General features: G+C 45.4%; 1 protein-coding gene across 1 annotated transcript in view; it reads left to right on the top strand.

Annotated features, from left to right (window-relative positions):
* The window catches only part of ANAPC1 (anaphase promoting complex subunit 1), a 239,017-nt gene that overhangs the window by 132,441 nt on the left and 83,944 nt on the right, over positions 1-22,632 (top strand). Inside the window, exon 39 of the mRNA XM_082251927.1 lies at positions 6,248-6,365. Coding sequence (XP_082108053.1) covers positions 6,248-6,365 — 118 coding nt within the window. The remainder of the gene's footprint in view (positions 1-6,247; positions 6,366-22,632) is intronic.

A 22,632-nucleotide genomic window follows, 5' to 3' on the forward strand; every position in this document is an offset into this window, starting at 1 on the left:
CACAAAAGTGTTTGCCCACCCCCCCCCCCCCCCCCCTCCCGGTGCTGGCGTTATGTCAGCAAGGGATCGCAGTACTGGGCTACCTGGACGACCTTCTCCTGCGAGCCGCGTCCCCCTACTGCTCTGGTGGACAACGTGGAAATCACTATGAATTATTAGAAGTCTGCTCTAGTTCCTTCCTTCCACGAAGCTGGACTATCTGGGTCTGACTCTGGACTCTGCTTTAACCAGAGTGTTCCTTCCTCCGATTAAACTCCAGAAATTGCATGCTGCAATTCCTCTCCTGCTGTCCAGCAGATAGTTATCCCTCCAGACTTGCATGCAGGTGCTGGGCCTGATGGTTTCTACCTTTGAGGCGGTCCCGTTTGCACAGTTTCATAATGGGTCCCTGCAAAGGGAGATCGTGGCCAAATGGGACAAGTGTCCGAAGTCTCTGGACAATCAAATCCGACTGAGCCAGGAAACAAAAGGATTACTGGTCTGGTGGCTTCGCTCTCCAGCTCCCTTTCTCCCCTTGTATTGGACAGTGGTCACCACGGATGCCAGTCTGACCTGGTGGGGAGGTGTCCTGGGCCAGAGCTCTGCTCAGGGTGTCTGGACACCAGAAGGGTTCAGACTACCGATAAATGTCCTGAAACTCCGAGCTATCAGGCTGTGCCTGGATTACTGGACGGATTGTCTTCAGGGGTGTCCAGTGTGAATTAGTCAGACAACTCCACAACCATGGCTTATGTCAATCACCGGGGGGGGGGCACAAAAAGTGTTTTGGCAGCTCTGGAGGTAGTCGGCATTCTACAGCGGGCAAATCGATTCGTTCCGACCCTCTTCGCTTTTCAAATTCCCTGGGTGGAAAACTGGCAGACGGATTATCTCAGTCACAGGCGTTAGACCAAGGGGAGTGGTCGCTTTATCCAGAGGTGTTTCATCAGTTGTGTCTCCGGTGGGGCATCCCCAAGGTGGATCTGTTGGCATTTCAGCTCAACAGAAAGATGCAAAGGTTTGTGGCACGGTCACGGGATCCTCTGGTGGACGCCACAGACGCACTGGTGGCCCCAGTATTAACTAATTTATGCCTTCCCTCCTCTCAAACTTACGCAGGATTGAGGCATAAGTGATTCCGGTCATTTTAGTGACTCCGAATTGGTCTCAACGGTCTTGGTACGCTGACCTGGTGTGGCTGGTCGCCAACGTCCCTTGGAGACTACCTCACAAGGAGGCTCTGCTGTCCCAAGGGCCAATCTTCTATGCTTCTTTACAGTCGCTGGCTTTGGCGGCTAGGCTGTTGAAAGCCAGGTGCTGAGGGATAGAGTTTTGTCTGGGTCGGTGATTCCAACACTGTTGACAGCTAAGAAGTCTACCTCTAGGAAGATCTACCACCGTACATGAAAATCGTACATTTCGTGGTGTGAGTCACTTGGGGTTCACTCTCGCTCTTTCTCGGTGGCTTGGGTCTTGGCCTTCCTTTAATGGGGGGTTGAGCAGAAATTGGCTTTAAGTACCATCAAGGGCCAGGTGTCAGCTTTGGTGGCCTTTTTTAATGACCCTTGGCAACCCACTCCCTGGTGCATACCTTTATTCAGGGGGTTCGACAATTGACTCCCCCAGTTCGGTCTCCCCTACCGCCTTGGGATCTCAACTTGGTGCTTTCAGTCCTCCAGAAGCCTCCCTTTGAAAATATTGGGGAGATTACCCTGCTTACGCTGGCCAAGAAGGTGGCCTTTTTGGTGGTGATCACCTCAACGCTCGCAGTGTCGGAATTGACGACATTATCTTGTCGCACTCCTTACTTGGTGATCCACAACGATAAAGTGGTTCTTCACCCCTGTCCTTTTTCTTCCAAAAGTTGTTTTTGATTTCCATTTGAATGAGGACATTGTGTTGCCTTCCCTGTGTCCCAGGCCAAAACATCCTAAGGAAATTGCTTTGCATGCCCTGGATGTGGTTCGGGCAATTCAGGTGTACTTGGCAGCTTGTGCTTACAGATGGGCTTCGAAAAGGACTGTTTGCTTCTTCTGCGACCATTTCCAGATGGATCAGACAGACGATGACTCAGGCCCATTCAATCTAGGGTCAGATTCCTCCTTTCCCTGTCAAGGCGCACTCTTCTCAGGCGCTCGGTGCTTTTCTGGGCCTTCCATCATCAGGCGTCAGTGACGCATGTTTGCAAGGCGGCCACCTGGTCGTCGGTGTATACTTTCACAAAATGATTTTGGCTGCAAGGTTTCAGGAGCGGTGCCAATGAACATCAGGGAAATGTATTTTACGGTAGGTCAAAACTCCTATTGTACTTGCTATCTGGGATAAGGTTTGAGCTTCTGAAAAGCCACTTAAAACAACAGTAGAGAGTGTTTGCACACCTCTTATTTGCTGCGTAATAAAAGCTTTTAATGGCTAAGTATATGTATGTATATGTATGCAATAGAATTACTTGAGACTTTTCATAAGTACATTGTGATTTTATATGACATGACTGAATCCACTGTGTTACGAAGTTGTTCTATTGTAAACATATATTGAGACATAAAAGATTTTTTTTTTTATTATGCAGCAAATGAGAGCTATTATTTCAACAAAAGATAGAGGGAAGTCTCCTAACCAAAAGGCCTCATGAAGTTCTGCACCGTTTTTGTTGTAACATTTTTCTGCATTTTTTAGCTTTAGCCTTTTTTAGCAAAACTATACCACCACAAAAGCTTATGGCTAAAGAAACCTTGATCAACACAGAATAGCAGCGTTTTTCAGCTTTTATCAGAGGTAGAGCATTTTTACAGCTGAAAAACTCTTCTTAAAACCCACTAATTCTGAGGTTTTTCTCCAGCTAGAAAACGCCCCTGCTAAAAACAGCATATGTGTGCATGGACACATAGGATAACATGCTAGGGAGTTTACTGGCTGCAGAAAAAAATGCTTGAAGCCAAAGACAGTAGCTGTAAAAATGTCCAGTGTGCATGAGGTCTTATAGTCCCCTGCACATTTTCCTGTGACCAGGGCTGTTCATTTATTGTGTAATCACAGGAATATCAGAAGCATGCCTGAAATTAGACTTGGCCATTGCAACTTATTGATTTAGTATGTTACTATGGGACAGATTAGGAAATTAAGTAGATGCAACATATGATTACGTTTATTGCACGCCCTTCAGTAGACTTTTTTTTTTTTTTTTTGTTTAAGTGTTTATAACATCTACAGAGCTACAGTTCTCCCTAAAGCAACCCTGTTGCCAGTCTCCAAATTAAAGCAGAACTTTACCCATAACAGTTTAACAAATCATTTTCTTTAATAAAAGAACATACATTCCACATTAATAATTATGCTTACAAAAATAGTGTATGTTGTAAATGTCCTCCAGCATTTCTCCTGTTTCTTCTTGATGGTGGCCACCATTTTGTTGAAACCAAGAGTAGTCCCTTTCTTATTGGAAACTCTCCCATCTCCTTGGTCTCAAAAACTGTCACTTTCTGTAATTAAACTGTGTACATTTCCAGTCTTGATTGTATGTCTTGGTTCAGCTACAGAGGAAAGCTGACTGAAGCTCAAAGTGCTGAAGTTCACAGGTTTCAGCTGCACAGTGAGAAAGAAGAAAATATCAAGATATATATTAGATATAGGATTAAAAAAAGATTTTCTGTTTCATTCGCTGACGGACACAGCTCTTGATCTTCATACCCATTGGGTTTTACTACCCCCTACGGGAGTAGGACACTAGGCAGAAATAATGTGTGGCTATGCCTATGGGCAGTCCCAGGGTTGCTTTAGGGAGAACTGTAGCTCTGTAGATGTTATGTTATACTCCCTCTCTATGCTATAGGTACTCAGTTTTTTTTCTGCCTATTCAGCAGTAAGGCCTTAGTTCCTTCTTCGGACCTTTGGTCCTGGCAATTATTTTTTTTTTAGATATACATTTTTCTCCTGTTTTTTTCCTGTGAGATCCACAATTAACTGCTGGACTGGGTGACTGGCTGGATAATCCAGATCCAGTGATCACCCCAGTCTGGTCTGTGATCGCACGCGTGCAGTCCTCAGCTCCACGCTAGGTCAGCCGCAAAATAGCCCCACCAGAGGGGGCTGGCCTGCGAGTTAAGCGCCTCGAGAGGTCACATATGACCGGGTCTCGGAACAATTAGCAGCGTTCCTCCTGGCTGACAGCCCCCCATTTCGATGGCGAAGGGTTCTGTCTGGAGCGGTGCCTGCTTGGTTCCTGGTATAATGAGTAGTTGTCGTCCCCCTCTCCCCCTGGAGGGTTTTGGGGTGGACGTGGGCCCCTCCATGGGGCGGTCATACCCCCAGTTTCCCCTCCTAAAGCACAGGGTCAACAAAAACATCCCCTTGGGGTCCATAAGTGATTTACTAGGCGATACCCCTATAAGGAGTCCCTTATTAAGAAGTTGACTGCTCCACCGCTGGTGAACCCTCTGGTTTCCAGATTGAAAAAAGAAATAATGATTCTGGTTGGAGAGTACCCGGCCTTTAAGGATCCGGCTGACAGGAAGGCGTAGGCTGTGACCCGCAATATGTACACTCAGGCTGGTATGGCACTGAGGCCGGTTTTCACCATTGCCACGGTATCGCAAACTCTGACTGAATGGGCTAAGCTTTTACACCGTGACCTAGAGGGAGAACAGCTCCCCCCTGCCTTTGCTGAGCTGGCGGACCAGCTGGTCCAGGGGCTGAAGTTTATATGTGATGCCTCTTTGGATGCGGCTCCAATAGTGGCTCGTCTCTCTGTTTCGGCAGTGGTCCTTCTGCGTGTCTTTTGGCTCAAATGCTGGTCTGCAGATCAGACTTCTAAAAAGGCCTTGACTGATCTCCCCTTTCAAAGAGATCACCTGTTTGGAGCTACCCTGGATGACATCATTAGGGGTCTTACAGGGGGAAAGAGTACCTTTCTTCCGCAGGCTACTAAGGGCAAGGAACCTCCTTGTAGACATGGGCCCTCCATCTCTGCTCATAAGAAATTTTCGTCCCCTAGGGTCAACTGACAAGGGCTCAAAGCCTTTAAGGGCCTCCTCTGGAGGATAAAAATGAACCAGGTCTGGCAAGCCGAGAGCGGGCTTCTCCTGACTCATGGACAAGGCTCCTTCCGTATGAAGGTGCGCCCTCACCCATATCGGGGGTGGGGGGACTTCTTCGCTGGTTTCCGTACCCGTGGACTTCCCTGCTACAAGACAAAGGGGTCCTCAGAGTCATTCGGTCCGGCTACAAGATCGAGTCGAACTTTAGTCAGAAAATTAAGTTCTGCTAGATCACTACAAGCTGGCCCCTTTTGCAGGTATGTCTATGTAAAACATTAAAAATAAGTGTCTATACTGTTTAAAATCCAGTAATACACTCACCCTGCTTTGCACATGCTCAATTGCTCTATGTTTTTAGGCACTGCTGAGCTTGTAGAAGCTGATCTGCTGACTGGATCTGGGCTTCAGCAAAATGGCAGCCTTCAGCTAGAAAAAACAGAAACAATGCTGGAGGCAATTTACTGCACACACAAATTTTGGCAGCATAATTAATAATGTGGTATGCATGTTACTTGCTAAAGAACATTATTTTTATCAAGTTGGTATGGGTAAAGTTCTGCTTTAAGTTTTACTCTTTTGTGTCTCCCTGGCAGCAGAGTTTGTCCTGTCACCTCTCCTACCTTTCTTTACTCTCTCCCTAATCTCTGTTCCCTCTGCACAGTCTGTCATTCCTGTTACTTTCTTCCCCCTTTAACAGTAAATCCTTAAGCTATCATCTGATTAGTCTCTAGTGGTGCTGATTTTAGGCACAGTGCCAAGAATAGAGAGCAACTGAGCATGTGCAGAGCAGGGTGAGAGTGCATAACTGGATTTTAAACCGTACAGGCACTTATTGTACTCAATGTTTTACATAGCTATATCTGCAAAAATGGCAGCCTGATGTCCTCTATCAGGGCTTCATTTTCTGAATAAAGTTCCACTTTAAAATAAAGCAGCTTCATGTAAAAAAAGGAAGGTAAATAAGTAAGTACCTCTAAATAAATTGGTTGGAATGACTGTCTTTTTTTAGACATGGTCCTAAAGCCCATTACAGCTCATCTCATGGGGGGTTTGTTTAGGATTTCTTTTCTAATTAATACATTATTTGTATTTGTCTGGTTGGTAAAGTTCTAAAGGTAAGGTTATTTTACTTTTACAGAACATATAGACATACATTACAGCTAGTGGTACATCCTTTGCAAAGCTTATTGTATGGAATAAGAACTAAGATATATTTAATGCTTGTATGTATACAGGTATCATCTGCAAGCTTTACGTCACCTCTATGTGCTGGCTGCTGAGCCGAGGCTCCTAGTCCCTGTGGATGTAGACACCAACACACCCTGCTATGTACTGCTGGAGGTTACATATAAAGTAAGCTATAGCACAGACTTTTTTTTTCACTTCATTAATTATTATCAACATAGAACATATAGCTCACCAGTGTCTGTGACTGCAGGTAAAAGTACCAAATTTTCACTTTAAAAGAAGGCTAAAACTACAGTTCAAAAACCAGCTGCTCTTTCTACATAAAAAAAAAAACATTTCTTTCACCGATATCAGGCCTCAGGCTCCAAACCCAACCCCTATTCCCAGTTCTGTAAGAAATGTATTGACTTCGAAGTCTGCTAAGCTGGGGAGCAAGTCCCCTTCACAATGAAGGATCACCCCCAGTCGCTCAGGTGGGTTGATGTTTGCAGGCCTTTGCAGAGGTTTGGCAGTGGAAGACTGCAAACGAGTGGGTACACAATTTAGTGGCTCACCGCTGCAATCTGGATTTTCAAAGCTTTCGCCCTCCTCACTTTATGCTTTCAGATGTATTTTGGATCCACAAAAAACATTTGCTCTACAAGCTCACAATCTTCCTCTCAAGGAGTGTTCATTCTGGTTCCAGAGGACCAAAGGTTTTGCAATTTCTACTCTATATTTTTTGCAGTTTCAAAACCAAATGACTATGTTCGTCCCATCTTGGCTCTCAAGAGACTCATCAAGTTTTGAGTGTACTAAAACACATAGTGCACTTCACTTGCTCTTTTGTTTTGTAGCCAATAGTGCAGTCAATGGTGGCCTTTTTGTAGGGAGATTTTCCGCCCGGAGAAGACAATGATTATTGGAAGCAGCTATTGAAGCCACTAGCTATAATCGAAAGTCAATCCGGCAGGCTGGTTGTACCCAAGTTGGTTGATCGATTGACTTAATGCATTCAGCCTGGCAACACATGGTTCGAATCTCGGCCGGTTCCCGTCTATGGCCTGTCTTACCTATACAAACTCTTTTACAGTTATAATTTACCTCAGAGTTTAGTGAATGAGGTGAAGCACCACAGACTTCCATAATCCAATCATGTGTAAAAAAAAATGCTATTTTTTAAAATTTTCCTTGCATGTGATTGAGTAATCCTTGCTAAGTGAAACTTCACCACATTGGCTAAGCTGTGGGGTAAATTCCCTTGCAAAGTAGAACTTCACTTTCAAAGTGAACAGCCTATTTACCTTTAGCAAACCAACCCCATGTAAATACAATACGTATTTAGTTTCCGTGAAAGAACAGGTGAGGAATCCTAAAATTTGAGACTTTCTATCGAATTTAGTCTTTTGTTATAGCGCAAAATATCGCAGCTTAACTGTCTGTACACTGGATTTTTTTTATGTGAAATATTGAGCAGGAGTGGCAGAAGTGTTTTATAACAAATACTAGGAAATGTTGTTCAACACTCTCATATCCTTTTTATGAACAGTCCAGGACACAGGACAGGAAGTCATAAACCGATAGCTGTAAAATTATAAGGAGTATGTTGTCAAACACTCATCCTTTTTTTTTTTTTTTTTCTCCTTTCTTAATCTAATATGCATGTTGTAACTTTAACCTACACACTACCTTGCTTTCCTTCACTTTCAGTCCCTTATTTTTACCTTCTACTGTTTTGCTGACAAACACATTCTTCTTATCTTACATATATTTCTAGAGCAATTTACTTTTGCCTTTTTATTTTCATAAAATAAAGCAAGAAACCTTTATGCTAAATAAGGCAGCAATTCACCTTTAGCTGTAATCTTTCTTTGCACTGGTTTACCTAAGTTAGGCTCAGATCATTTATTCAGATTAGGCTAAAAGACTATGGTCCATGCAGAAAATGTCATCTGATTTTATAGCCAGTGCATCAAAGCATTTGGAGACTTGTGCTGTATACTTGCATTTACATTGAGTTGTACAGTATGTAGTCACATACGCAAAGCCCAAGCTAATTTCCAACAGACCTTATCTGAATTAAAAAGCCAGTGTACGGACCCTTCTTGATAAATGGCATCAGGGTTTTCATTCTTGGTTTGGTAGAAGGGATGTGTTGGAGCTGGAGAGGGTCCAGAGAAGGGCAACTAAACTAATTAGGGGATTGGAGGACCTTGATTATGAGGAGCGTCTGCAATCGCTTGATTTATTCTCCCTGGAGAAGAGACGCCTGAGGGGGGACATGATAGCAATTTTTAAATATCTCAATGGGGATCTAGGCTTAGAAGAAAAGCTGTTCAGTCACAGGGATTGCATGAGGACTCGGGGGCATACAATGCGATTAGAGGAGAAGCGTTTTAACCTCAGGCAACGTGGGGGGTTCTTTACTGTTAGGGCTACAAGATTGTGGAATTCTCTACCACAAGAGGTGGTTTCTGCAGGTAATATGGTGGCTTTCAAAAGACTTCTAGACGTACATCTCAAGGATCAGAACATTCAGGGGTATGCAAGATGATTACAGCCACACACAGAGAGAGGGGGGGGAGAGATTGGCGCAAACGGACTGAGCGGGTTGCTGCAATGGGCTATGATGCGGGCAAATGGTGAAAGTCTGGTGGGATTGCTAGTACACTTTGCTGGCTGCCGGCTTGTAGAGGGTGAAGCAACCCTGTATGAATCCAAAAAGAGAGAGAGAGAGGGCCAAGCGCCGATCTAAGTGCAGCAATATAGGCAATTTATTGGACACACATGAAGAATGTTACTCACAAAGGATGTATAAAATCAGGCATCTTAAAAGCAATAGGTGATCTCTGAAGTCACTTCCAGGGTGGGCTGTCCGGTCAGGCTGTGGCGCTGATGCTGTGGAGGGTAAGCGGCGATCTCCTGTTGCGAGGCAGGGGACGTGCTGATCCTCAGCGGTGGTGATGCAGCGTGGACACGCCGGTCGGGTTGCCGTGACGTCACTTCCGAGACACCAGGGAGATAGAACGGCGACGCGTTGCGGAGCTCCGCTCCTTCTTCAGGCCGTGCAGGGGCCATTTTGGATGTGGTATTTATGTGGTATTTAGTTACAGGGGCTCAGGAGGGACAAAATTAGGAGAAAAGCAAACCGGCAAGGGAAAGTGAGAGACTAAGAGAGAGGAGGATGACGCAGATGTCTGGGAGGGGGAGGAGAGGGAAAGAATAGGGGGAGGGGTGAAAAGGTGCATAAGCTGAATAGAGTGTATTAAGGCAGCAGAGAGAGAGGAGGGGGTGGGGGTTTGATTATCTTTGAATGGAAAATCTTGTACAGAGGAGGGAATTGCCTGTGTATATGTTTGTATATGCAAATGAATGTATGGAGAGGCGCATTTGAGAGAGGCATACATGTATATAAAAACCACATGTATATGTATAAATAAATAAAATGAATAAAAAACAAAAATTATGTTAAAACTATAATCAAAAATAATAATAAAAAAATATATATATAATGAGAAAGGGATAAAAAAGGGGGGGGGGAGAGCAATAAGAAGGGGGAGGGGTGCAATAAACAATTGTATAAGATTGCTAAACATAGTGGAAATGATAAATTGGCAATGGTCAAAAATTATTATATATGTATGCATTCCCATACGCATATAGAAAAAAGAGGGACATGCGCATGTACGTGCATACACACATGCTCCAATTGACGCAGGTCATGATCACTTAGTAGTTAGGTTGTATATATACATATATATGTATGTGTATATATATATATATGTATATGGGGGGTCGGTGGTATTGGTGGGTGTTGGTGAGTGTTTGTTGAAGGAAGGTCTCAATATGAACCAGATTTGTGGCAAAAAATGAAGTACAAAGACTATAAGGACAGATAGAGACCTGTATATGGGTACTTACTTTGAAGTTGGCTTGAGAAAAGGAAGCGTGTGTCAGGGAGGTTCATAGAGATCGCTGGAAGATGGGAGGAAGAACCTGGGCAGAAAATGATCAAGTTAATAAACCACAAGAAATGACAAATTGGAAGATGGGCTACAGCAGCACATTAATTTCGATTTCTTCGTTCAAGCCTCCAGGTGAGAGCGTTTCAAGGGAGTAAATCCAGTAGGTCTCTCTCTGGCACAACCGCTTGAAACGCTCTGTCCTGGGTAAGGTGTTAGGGATTGACTCAATTACCCACACCTTGAGTCCAGAAGAAGAGTGGTTGTGGAACTCTGCAAAGTGTCTGGGGACACTATGCTTGTCCTTCCCTTTTTCAACCAGGCGACGATGTTCGCCAAATCGTTTCCTAAGAGGTCTAATGGTGCGGCCTACATAAAATAGTCCGCATGGGCAGGTTAGGCAATATATTACATATTCAGTTGAGCAGTTGTAGAATTGTTTAATAGGATATGTTTTGCCTTTTACAGTGAATTCTGTTTGGCCGTGTTGGACATGGGAGCAGGTGAGGCATAAGGTTTTGCGGCACTGGAACATCCCTATGAGGGGGATGAGGCAGAGGGTAGTGGTGGGGTGGGTGATGGTGGACTTGAGTTTACTGGGAGCAATGAGATTTTTGATGTTGGAGGATTTTCTGTAGGAAACTTTTGGTATAGGGGGGATGGTGGATTTTAAATGTGGGTCCTCTGATAAGATGGACCAGTGTTTTCGTAGGATCTTTTCCATTTGTCTGTATTTAGTGTGGAACTGTGTGGTGAATCGTAGGGGTTGGGGCAATGCATTCTGTGGGTGGGGTGGGATGTGAGGAGCACTTGAATCATACTGTTGCAGGTATTGTGAATGGGCTTGTTGAACCAGGGATGCAGGGTAGCCTTTATCTAGGAATTTTTGGGTTAGGAGGGCGCTTTCTTCGCAGTAGTCTTGTAGTTTTGTGCAATTGCGTTTCAGGCGGCAGAATTGGCTTTTGGGGATGTTTGAGATCCACCTGGGATGGTGGCAACTATGGTAGTGTAAGAATGAGTTTCCAGCGGTAGGTTTCGTGTAATTTTTGGCTAAGATGTTGCCTTTCTCATGATATAGGGTGAGATCTAAAAATGCTAGTTGAGCCGAATCGCATACAGAGGTGAAGGATAAATTGAAAGGGTTGAGGTTGCAGTGCTCTACAAACTGCGTGAAGGTGGATTGGGGACCATCCCAGATGACGATGATGTCGTCTATGTATCGGCCGTAAAATATGATGTGTGGGGTGAAGGGGTTGTTTTGCCAGATGTACTGGGCTTCCCAGAAGCCCATAGTGAGGTTGGCATAGCTGGGGGCAAAATTAGCCCCCATCGCTGTGCCAGTGACTTGGAGATAGAAGTCTCCGTTGAACTCAAAATAGTTGCGAGTAAGGCAGAATTCGGTGGCATCTAGGATGAATTGGGCTTGTTTGGGGTGAATCATGGGGTCTGCTGATAGAAAATGTGTGACTGCCCTGAGTCCGACTTGATGGGGAATAGAGGTGTACAGGGAATTTACATCAAGGGAAGCCCACATGTAGGTGGGTTCCCAGGAATAGTGACTGAGGAGGTCAAGTAGGTAGACTCCGTCTCTGATATATGAGGGAAGATTTTGTGCTAACGGTTGTAGGAATTGGTCAATGTATTGGGAAAAAGGGCTAGTGATGCTATCCATGGCGGCTACAATGGGACGGCCTGGGGGATGGGTACTGTTTTTGTGAATTTTGGGTATGTGATAAAAGTATGGGGTGGAGAAAAAATCTCTATTGAAGAATGAGAGTTCTTGTTTGTTGATGGTTCCATCCTCCATTGCATCTTTAGCGAGAGATTGAGCCTCTGCTTGGAACTTGGTGAGGGGGTCCTGCGGGAGAGGGCGGTATGTGGAAGTGTCTGAAAGTAAACGAAGGGCCTCCTGAATGTAGTCGGCCCTGTTTTGGACTACTATGCCTCCACCTTTGTCGGCGGTTTTGATTATGAGATTTTGGCTCTGGGTGAGGTGTTTGAGGGCTAGTTTTTCTGCTTGGTTTAGATTTGAAGCTAGGGCATGGGAGGGGTTTTTGGACTGTTTGCACATTTTGAGAATGTCTGCGTATACTACTTGATAGAATGTTTGGAGATACGGACCTTTGGACTGGGTTGGGTTGAATACTGATTTGGGCCTGAATGAGGAATAACGGACTGGGGGGGAGGAGGAGGGATGGAGGGTGAATGGGATGAGGTCTTCATCATTATTGTGCTCCATGTGTAGTTCTTCTAGAATTTGGAGGGCCAATGCGTCCATGGAGGAGTCATGATCTGGAGTTGGAGGGGGAGGTGGGTCAGGGGAGGGGCCCAGAGATGCCTTGGAGGATAGTATATTATAATGACGTTTGAGGGTAAGGTTCCTGATGAACCTGTTGAGGTCTTTGAACAGAGTGAATTGGTTGGGTGGGGTGGCTGGGGCAAAATTGAGGCCTCTATTGAGTAGGGAAGTTTCGGCAGAAGATAGTGAGTGGGAGGATAAATTGTATATTTTTACTGTGTTAATAGTTTGGCTCTTTTGTTTATTTCTGTGTCTTCCCCCCCGCTTTCCTCTGTGTCTAGTTTTCTTTTGTTTGTTTGAGGAGTCAGTGTAAGCAGGGGGGTTGATCCTAAAAAATGGTCTGTGGAGGAGCAACTGGCGGATTCGTTGATGGGTAGGTCTGGGGGTCTGTTGGGATCAGGTGCTTGGGATGGGATGGTTTTGTCTATGCTGGTCATTATGGATTTGGATGTGGGAACGGGGCCAGTATGGGGAGATGTGGACTTGGTGGGAGCACTGGTGGGGCTGCTGTAGCCTGATGTGGAATTGGGTGTGGGCACCGCTATGTTGGCGGTGATGTTGGGGGTGTTGGATATGTGAGGGCCGTCCGAGGTCCTAGGTTGGGGCAATGTGGGTCTTAATCTTCTGATTCTTTTGGGTTTGGGGGTGGGGGCTATAGGATATTGGTTATCAGGCTGGGTCCTGGTGAGGTTGGGGCATAGGGGGGGTATATGGGGGGCGGGGGGTGGATAGTGGGGACGAGGAAGGGGACCCAGTAAGGAAGGGGGTGGACCTGGGGGGCGGGGAGCCGCGGGACGGCTGGGGACCTGAAGGGGTTTGGGGTTAGGTGGAATGTGTTGTTTATTCTTTTTCCAATTGAAAACTCTTTGATGGTTATAATCATCCAGATCTCTTCTAATTTTGTTCAATTTTGTATGTAATAGTGTGTCTTCATCTTTTTTGGTGTGTAATTTTAGGGTGGAAAGCCAGTTCATGGGGACATGTGGAACATATTGGGTAAGATTGGATATGATTTGGACGATGTTTGATAGGGTTTCTTTATATTTTAATTCTCTTTGCTGGGAGATGATCTGCATCCATTTCCGTGTGCAGAATTCGGATATGTGTGACCATTCTTTGTCTAGATCTGGGTTCAGGAAGGAGCATGTTTTTAGGATGCGTAAACCCCGAGGGGAAATGTTTTGGGATATGTAGTGTTCCAAGAAGAACTTGTCCCACCAGTGGTGGCTGGCTGTGGATATGAGACGTTCGATTTTCCTAAATGTATGACAACTACCTTGTAGTTTGTCCGTGGGTATGTTGTATGTAGGGCAGAAAAAGTTATTGGGGAAAAGTGCGTAGAGTTCCTCTAGGGTTTGGTATTTAGTTGATTCTACTTGTTTGAGGAACTCCATGTGGGAATGGATGGGAGGGCAAGAGGTATATGGTGTGGGTGGAGGGATGGATGAGCACAGGGATGAGACTGTCTGAGGAGTGTGGACAGAAAGGAGGAAGATGTTGTAGGATGATCAAATAGAGCAGATGTATGTGTTAGATATGGTGGAGGGGTTGGTTGGGGGTGGAAGGATGGATGGGTCAGCACAAGGATGGTGTTGCAACAAGGGAGTTGCCAGAGAAAAAGAAATTATGGAGAATAACAGGACTTGGCAAATATGGGCACAGTGGTAGAGGTAATCAAATATCCAGTAGGATCAGTAAAAAACTCTCTAAATTATAAGAGCAATATACATAAACCGTTTAAAATCATATACAATCATATGGAAAAGTCCATTTACCAGGTGGGGTATGCGTGGGTACAAAGGGTGGTGAGCTAGAGGGGTGCAAACCCGTGTCCGATGCTGCACAAAATGTACTTCTGTAGTTCAGATAGAGAGAGGGGGGGGAGAGATTGGCGCAAACGGACTGAGCGGGTTGCTGCAATGGGCTATGATGCGGGCAAATGGTGAAAGTCTGGTGGGATTGCTAGTACACTTTGCTGGCTGCCGGCTTGTAGAGGGTGAAGCAACCCTGTATGAATCCAAAAAGAGAGAGAGAGAGGGCCAAGCGCCGATCTAAGTGCAGCAATATAGGCAATTTATTGGACACACATGAAGAATGTTACTCACAAAGGATGTATAAAATCAGGCATCTTAAAAGCAATAGGTGATCTCTGAAGTCACTTCCAGGGTGGGCTGTCCGGTCAGGCTGTGGCGCTGATGCTGTGGAGGGTAAGCGGCGATCTCCTGTTGCGAGGCAGGGGACGTGCTGATCCTCAGCGGTGGTGATGCAGCGTGGACACGCCGGTCGGGTTGCCGTGACGTCACTTCCGAGACACCAGGGAGATAGAACGGCGACGCGTTGCGGAGCTCCGCTCCTTCTTCAGGCCGTGCAGGGGCCATTTTGGATGTGGTATTTATGCCAGCAGTGCGGAGGACAAAGTTACAGGGGCTCAGGAGGGACAAAATTAGGAGAAAAGCAAACCGGCAAGGGAAAGTGAGAGACTAAGAGAGAGGAGGATGACGCAGATGTCTGGGAGGGGGAGGAGAGGGAAAGAATAGGGGGAGGGGTGAAAAGGTGCATAAGCTGAATAGAGTGTATTAAGGCAGCAGAGAGAGAGGAGGGGGTGGGGGTTTGATTATCTTTGAATGGAAAATCTTGTACAGAGGAGGGAATTGCCTGTGTATATGTTTGTATATGCAAATGAATGTATGGAGAGGCGCATTTGAGAGAGGCATACATGTATATAAAAACCACATGTATATGTATAAATAAATAAAATGAATAAAAAACAAAAATTATGTTAAAACTATAATCAAAAATAATAATAAAAAAATATATATATAATGAGAAAGGGATAAAAAAGGGGGGGGGGAGAGCAATAAGAAGGGGGAGGGGTGCAATAAACAATTGTATAAGATTGCTAAACATAGTGGAAATGATAAATTGGCAATGGTCAAAAATTATTATATATGTATGCATTCCCATGCGCATATAGAAAAAAGAGGGACATGCGCATGTACGTGCATACACACATGCTCCAATTGACGCAGGTCATGATCACTTAGTAGTTAGGTTGTATATATACATATATATGTATGTGTGTATATATATATATATATATATGTATATGGGGGGTCGGTGGTATTGGTGGGTGTTGGTGAGTGTTTGTTGAAGGAAGGTCTCAATATGAACCAGATTTGTGGCAAAAAATGAAGTACAAAGACTATAAGGACAGATAGAGACCTGTATATGGGTACTTACTTTGAAGTTGGCTTGAGAAAAGGAAGCGTGTGTCAGGGAGGTTCATAGAGATCGCTGGAAGATGGGAGGAAGAACCTGGGCAGAAAATGATCAAGTTAATAAACCACAAGAAATGACAAATTGGAAGATGGGCTACAGCAGCACATTAATTTCGATTTCTTCGTTCAAGCCTCCAGGTGAGAGCGTTTCAAGGGAGTAAATCCAGTAGGTCTCTCTCTGGCACAACCGCTTGAAACGCTCTGTCCTGGGTAAGGTGTTAGGGATTGACTCAATTACCCACACCTTGAGTCCAGAAGAAGAGTGGTTGTGGAACTCTGCAAAGTGTCTGGGGACACTATGCTTGTCCTTCCCTTTTTCAACCAGGCGACGATGTTCGCCAAATCGTTTCCTAAGAGGTCTAATGGTGCGGCCTACATAAAATAGTCCGCATGGGCAGGTTAGGCAATATATTACATATTCAGTTGAGCAGTTGTAGAATTGTTTAATAGGATATGTTTTGCCTTTTACAGTGAATTCTGTTTGGCCGTGTTGGACATGGGAGCAGGTGAGGCATAAGGTTTTGCGGCACTGGAACATCCCTATGAGGGGGATGAGGCAGATCATGACTCCTCCATGGACGCATTGGCCCTCCAAATTCTAGAAGAACTACACATGGAGCACAATAATGATGAAGACCTCATCCCATTCACCCTCCATCCCTCCTCCTCCCCCCCAGTCCGTTATTCCTCATTCAGGCCCAAATCAGTATTCAACCCAACCCAGTCCAAAGGTCCGTATCTCCAAACATTCTATCAAGTAGTATACGCAGACATTCTCAAAATGTGCAAACAGTCCAAAAACCCCTCCCATGCCCTAGCTTCAAATCTAAACCAAGCAGAAAAACTAGCCCTCAAATACCTCACCCAGAGCCAAAATCTCATAATCAAAACCGCCGACAAAGGTGGAGGCATAGTAGTCCAAAACAGGGCCGACTACATTCAGGAGGCCCTTCGTTTACTTTCAGACACTTCCACATACCGCCCTCTCCCGCAGGACCCCCTCACCAAGTTCCAAGCAGAGGCTCAATCTCTCGCTAAAGATGCAATGGAGGATGGAACCATCAACAAACAAGAACTCTCATTCTTCAATAGAGATTTTTTCTCCACCCCATACTTTTATCACATACCCAAAATTCACAAAAACAGTACCCATCCCCCAGGCCGTCCCATTGTAGCCGCCATGGATAGCATCACTAGCCCTTTTTCCCAATACATTGACCAATTCCTACAACCGTTAGCACAAAATCTTCCCTCATATATCAGAGACGGAGTCTACCTACTTGACCTCCTCAGTCACTATTCCTGGGAACCCACCTACATGTGGGCTTCCCTTGATGTAAATTCCCTGTACACCTCTATTCCCCATCAAGTCGGACTCAGGGCAGTCACACATTTTCTATCAGCAGACCCCATGATTCACCCCAAACAAGCCCAATTCATCCTAGATGCCACCGAATTCTGCCTTACTCGCAACTATTTTGAGTTCAACGGAGACTTCTATCTCCAAGTCACTGGCACAGCGATGGGGGCTAATTTTGCCCCCAGCTATGCCAACCTCACTATGGGCTTCTGGGAAGCCCAGTACATCTGGCAAAACAACCCCTTCACCCCACACATCATATTTTACGGCCGATACATAGACGACATCATCGTCATCTGGGATGGTCCCCAATCCACCTTCACGCAGTTTGTAGAGCACTGCAACCTCAACCCTTTCAATTTATCCTTCACCTCTGTATGCGATTCGGCTCAACTAGCATTTTTAGATCTCACCCTATATCATGAGAAAGGCAACATCTTAGCCAAAAATTACACGAAACCTACCGCTGGAAACTCATTCTTACACTACCATAGTTGCCACCATCCCAGGTGGATCTCAAACATCCCCAAAAGCCAATTCTGCCGCCTGAAACGCAATTGCACAAAACTACAAGACTACTGCGAAGAAAGCGCCCTCCTAACCCAAAAATTCCTAGATAAAGGCTACCCTGCATCCCTGGTTCAACAAGCCCATTCACAATACCTGCAACAGTATGATTCAAGTGCTCCTCACATCCCACCCCACCCACAGAATGCATTGCCCCAACCCCTACGATTCACCACACAGTTCCACACTAAATACAGACAAATGGAAAAGATCCTACGAAAACACTGGTCCATCTTATCAGAGGACCCACATTTAAAATCCACCATCCCCCCTATACCAAAAGTTTCCTACAGAAAATCCTCCAACATCAAAAATCTCATTGCTCCCAGTAAACTCAAGTCCACCATCACCCACCCCACCACTACCCTCTGCCTCATCCCCCTCATAGGGATGTTCCAGTGCCGCAAAACCTTATGCCTCACCTGCTCCCATGTCCAACACGGCCAAACAGAATTCACTGTAAAAGGCAAAACATATCCTATTAAACAATTCTACAACTGCTCAACTGAATATGTAATATATTGCCTAACCTGCCCATGCGGACTATTTTATGTAGGCCGCACCATTAGACCTCTTAGGAAACGATTTGGCGAACATCGTCGCCTGGTTGAAAAAGGGAAGGACAAGCATAGTGTCCCCAGACACTTTGCAGAGTTCCACAACCACTCTTCTTCTGGACTCAAGGTGTGGGTAATTGAGTCAATCCCTAACACCTTACCCAGGACAGAGCGTTTCAAGCGGTTGTGCCAGAGAGAGACCTACTGGATTTACTCCCTTGAAACGCTCTCACCTGGAGGCTTGAACGAAGAAATCGAAATTAATGTGCTGCTGTAGCCCATCTTCCAATTTGTCATTTCTTGTGGTTTATTAACTTGATCATTTTCTGCCCAGGTTCTTCCTCCCATCTTCCAGCGATCTCTATGAACCTCCCTGACACACGCTTCCTTTTCTCAAGCCAACTTCAAAGTAAGTACCCATATACAGGTCTCTATCTGTCCTTATAGTCTTTGTACTTCATTTTTTGCCACAAATCTGGTTCATATTGAGACCTTCCTTCAACAAACACTCACCAACACCCACCAATACCACCGACCCCCCATATACATATATATATATACACATACATATATATGTATATATACAACCTAACTACTAAGTGATCATGACCTGCGTCAATTGGAGCATGTGTGTATGCACGTACATGCGCATGTCCCTCTTTTTTCTATATGCGCATGGGAATGCATACATATATAATAATTTTTGACCATTGCCAATTTATCATTTCCACTATGTTTAGCAATCTTATACAATTGTTTATTGCACCCCTCCCCCTTCTTATTGCTCTCCCCCCCCCCTTTTTTATCCCTTTCTCATTATATATATATTTTTTTATTATTATTTTTGATTATAGTTTTAACATAATTTTTGTTTTTTATTCATTTTATTTATTTATACATATACATGTGGTTTTTATATACATGTATGCCTCTCTCAAATGCGCCTCTCCATACATTCATTTGCATATACAAACATATACACAGGCAATTCCCTCCTCTGTACAAGATTTTCCATTCAAAGATAATCAAACCCCCACCCCCTCCTCTCTCTCTGCTGCCTTAATACACTCTATTCAGCTTATGCACCTTTTCACCCCTCCCCCTATTCTTTCCCTCTCCTCCCCCTCCCAGACATCTGCGTCATCCTCCTCTCTCTTAGTCTCTCACTTTCCCTTGCCGGTTTGCTTTTCTCCTAATTTTGTCCCTCCTGAGCCCCTGTAACTTTGTCCTCCGCACTGCTGGCATAAATACCACATCCAAAATGGCCCCTGCACGGCCTGAAGAAGGAGCGGAGCTCCGCAACGCGTCGCCGTTCTATCTCCCTGGTGTCTCGGAAGTGACGTCACGGCAACCCGACCGGCGTGTCCACGCTGCATCACCACCGCTGAGGATCAGCACGTCCCCTGCCTCGCAACAGGAGATCGCCGCTTACCCTCCACAGCATCAGCGCCACAGCCTGACCGGACAGCCCACCCTGGAAGTGACTTCAGAGATCACCTATTGCTTTTAAGATGCCTGATTTTATACATCCTTTGTGAGTAACATTCTTCATGTGTGTCCAATAAATTGCCTATATTGCTGCACTTAGATCGGCGCTTGGCCCTCTCTCTCTCTCTTTTTTACAGCCACACACACCTACACAGGTTGAACTGGATGTACTATTGTCTTTATTCAACCTCACCTACTATGTAACTATGTAAGATGCAACCTACTGAAAATGTGTATTCTCCCGAAATTTCTCTATCTATTTCAAACACTGCCTATCCGGATCCCCCCTAAATTCTTCAAGCAGGTTCATTCCCTGTTCCTCAACTTTATTTGGTTCCGTAAAAAAAACCCAGGCTTCCGAGACACTTGCTGACACTTCCCAAGTTGTATGGAGGGGTTGCTCTCCCAGACATCAAGAAATCTTATCAGGCCTCACACCTCAGCAGAGTTGTTGACTGGTGTCGCTATTCTTCTACCACATTATCTGTGCAAATAGAACAGGTCCAAACTCCCCTTGTCCTGAGCAGGACCCCCTGGGTGTTCTGTGAGCTGCCTCAGGCCTTGAAGGCCCACCCTTTGATAGGTGCCACTCTGCGGACTTGTGAAACTACCCGCACTGTCCATGAGCTTTTCTCAAAGGAGTGGAGTATCCGTTCCTTGGTAACCCCAAATTTGATCCGGGTACCTTTACACAGCAGTTCACTAACCTACGCCGCTCGGGCATTTTCCAGGCCTCACATTTCCTTCTCCATGCGCAATGGCCCTCCATCTCCCGTTTATGGATGCCCGAGGTCCCTTTGCTCTCCCATTCTGGAACGCTTTACAAATCCAAAATTTCCTCCTCTCGCTACCATCCACGAGTTCCTTTGACCGCCCCCTGAAACCCTTCAAGGAGCTTGGTTTCGAATAGGGCTCCCTCCCTGGTTCCCCTTCCAAAATGTTTGGTCTTCTGGTTTCCCTGCCAGACCAGCCTGATCTGCCTTGGGTGCGTAGATGGGAGGTTGACCGGGCCGTGAGTTCTCACCAGATCAGATCCACTACATGCGGATTTGCACTTAAATCTTCCATGTGCACCAAACTGCAGGAGTCCAATTTTAAGACTCTTACCAGATGGTACTACACGCCCGTGAAACTCCACAAATGCTTTCCGGAGGTGTCGGACCGCTGCTGGCGATGTCAGGGAGCCAAGGGCACCCTGTTGTACATCTTCTGGTCCTGTCCTCTTCTAACACATTTCTGGTCATAAGTACGTGGAATTATACAGACACTTACTGATCATCCCGTTCCGAACGACCCTACCTTCTTATTACACCTCTCGGACATACCGGCTTCTTCCTACAAAAAATTGATTATTAGACATCTTCTCAATGCGGCCAAGTCTTGCATTCCTCTCAGTTTGAAGTCGCAAGTTGGGTACGTAAGGTGGAGTACATCAGTAGGACCTTGTTCTTTCCTCCCGACACCAGCATGAGAAATATGCTGCACTATGGTGAAACTGGGACCTATTTGTTGTATCTGAGCAGGGTGCTGCTCTGTTGGGTTGTGTAGTTTCCTTTGGATGGTGTGTGAGCTTTCCCGTTCAGATCATCTCTTGCCAGACGCCCCTCTCCCTCCCTACCCTTTGCCTCCCCCCTTTCTCTCTATTCTCCTCTCTGTTGCTTCTTTCCTCCTCTCTTGGCCCCCTGTTCGATCTTTCTCTCTTCTTTTTTTATTTCACCTCCATAAAAGCAAGCGGGGGAAGTACTGGACCTGTTAACATGCTGTTGGTGTATACAAGAATGCTTTCTTCTATGTTTCTGCTTGTTTTGGCATTTATACTACTTGTGTATTGTTCAAAATGTCTCCCTTTCCCTGCTTCAATAAAAACGAATATTTGAAAAAGCCAGTGTACACCAGTCCTGAAGGAAAAATATGGATGTGCTATCATTGCTGACCTCTCCTGCTGCAAATGATAATTACCAGCCTATCATACTAGTTCTATGACTCAAATACAGCTTGTATAACAGTGTAAATTTGCTGTCCCCTCAAAATAACTCAACACACAGCCATTGATGTCTAAACCGCTGGCAACAAAAGTGAATAAACCCCTAAGTAAAAATGTCCAAATTGGGCCCAAAGTGTCAATAGTTTGTGTGGCCACCATTATTTTTCCAGCACTCCCTTAACCATCTTGGGCATGGAGTTCACCAGAGCTTCACAGGTTGCCACTGGAGCCCTCTTCCACTACTGCATGACGACATCACGGAGTTGGTGGATGTTAGAGACCTTGCGCTCTTCCACCTTCCGTTTGAGGATGCCCCATAGATGCTCAATAGGGTTTAGGTCTGGAGACACATTTGGCCACTCCATCACCTTTACCCTCAGCTTCTTTAGCAAGGCATTGGTCGTCTTGGAGGTGTGTTTGGGGTTGTTATCATGTTGGAATACTGCCCTGCAGCCCAGCCTCTGAAGGGAGGGGATCATGCTCTGCTTCAGTATGTCACAGTTAATGTTGGCATTCATAGTTCCCTCAATGAACTGTAGCTCCCCAGTGCACTCATGCAGCCCTGACCATGTCACTCCCACCACCATGCTTTACTGTAGGCAAGACACACTTGTCTTTGTACTCCTCACCTGGTTGCCACCACACACACTTGACACCATCTGAACCAAATAAGTTTCTCTATCGCTCATTGACAGACGTAGTCTTCTTGATTCTCAAGAGCTGGGTTATGTTGTCTCCGCAGGAGTAGGACTAGGCAGAAAGACAAAACGTTCTGGCTCCACCTTAGGGGCAGTCCCTGAGGGTATATCCTCCCTCTCTCTGCTACAGGGAATCAGTTTTTTTCTGTCTAGCGGCCGCCATGTTTTTGGAGTCGAATGTCTCCTGTATGGGGGCGGCCATGTTTCATGAGCCCAGCTACCTCGTGGAGAGCTGGGAACGCCGGAAGGCGTACACAGGG

Source organism: Pelophylax lessonae, assembly GCF_965119305.1.
Source record: "Pelophylax lessonae genome assembly, chromosome: 3".
Taxonomy (NCBI): Eukaryota; Metazoa; Chordata; class Amphibia; order Anura; family Ranidae; genus Pelophylax; species Pelophylax lessonae.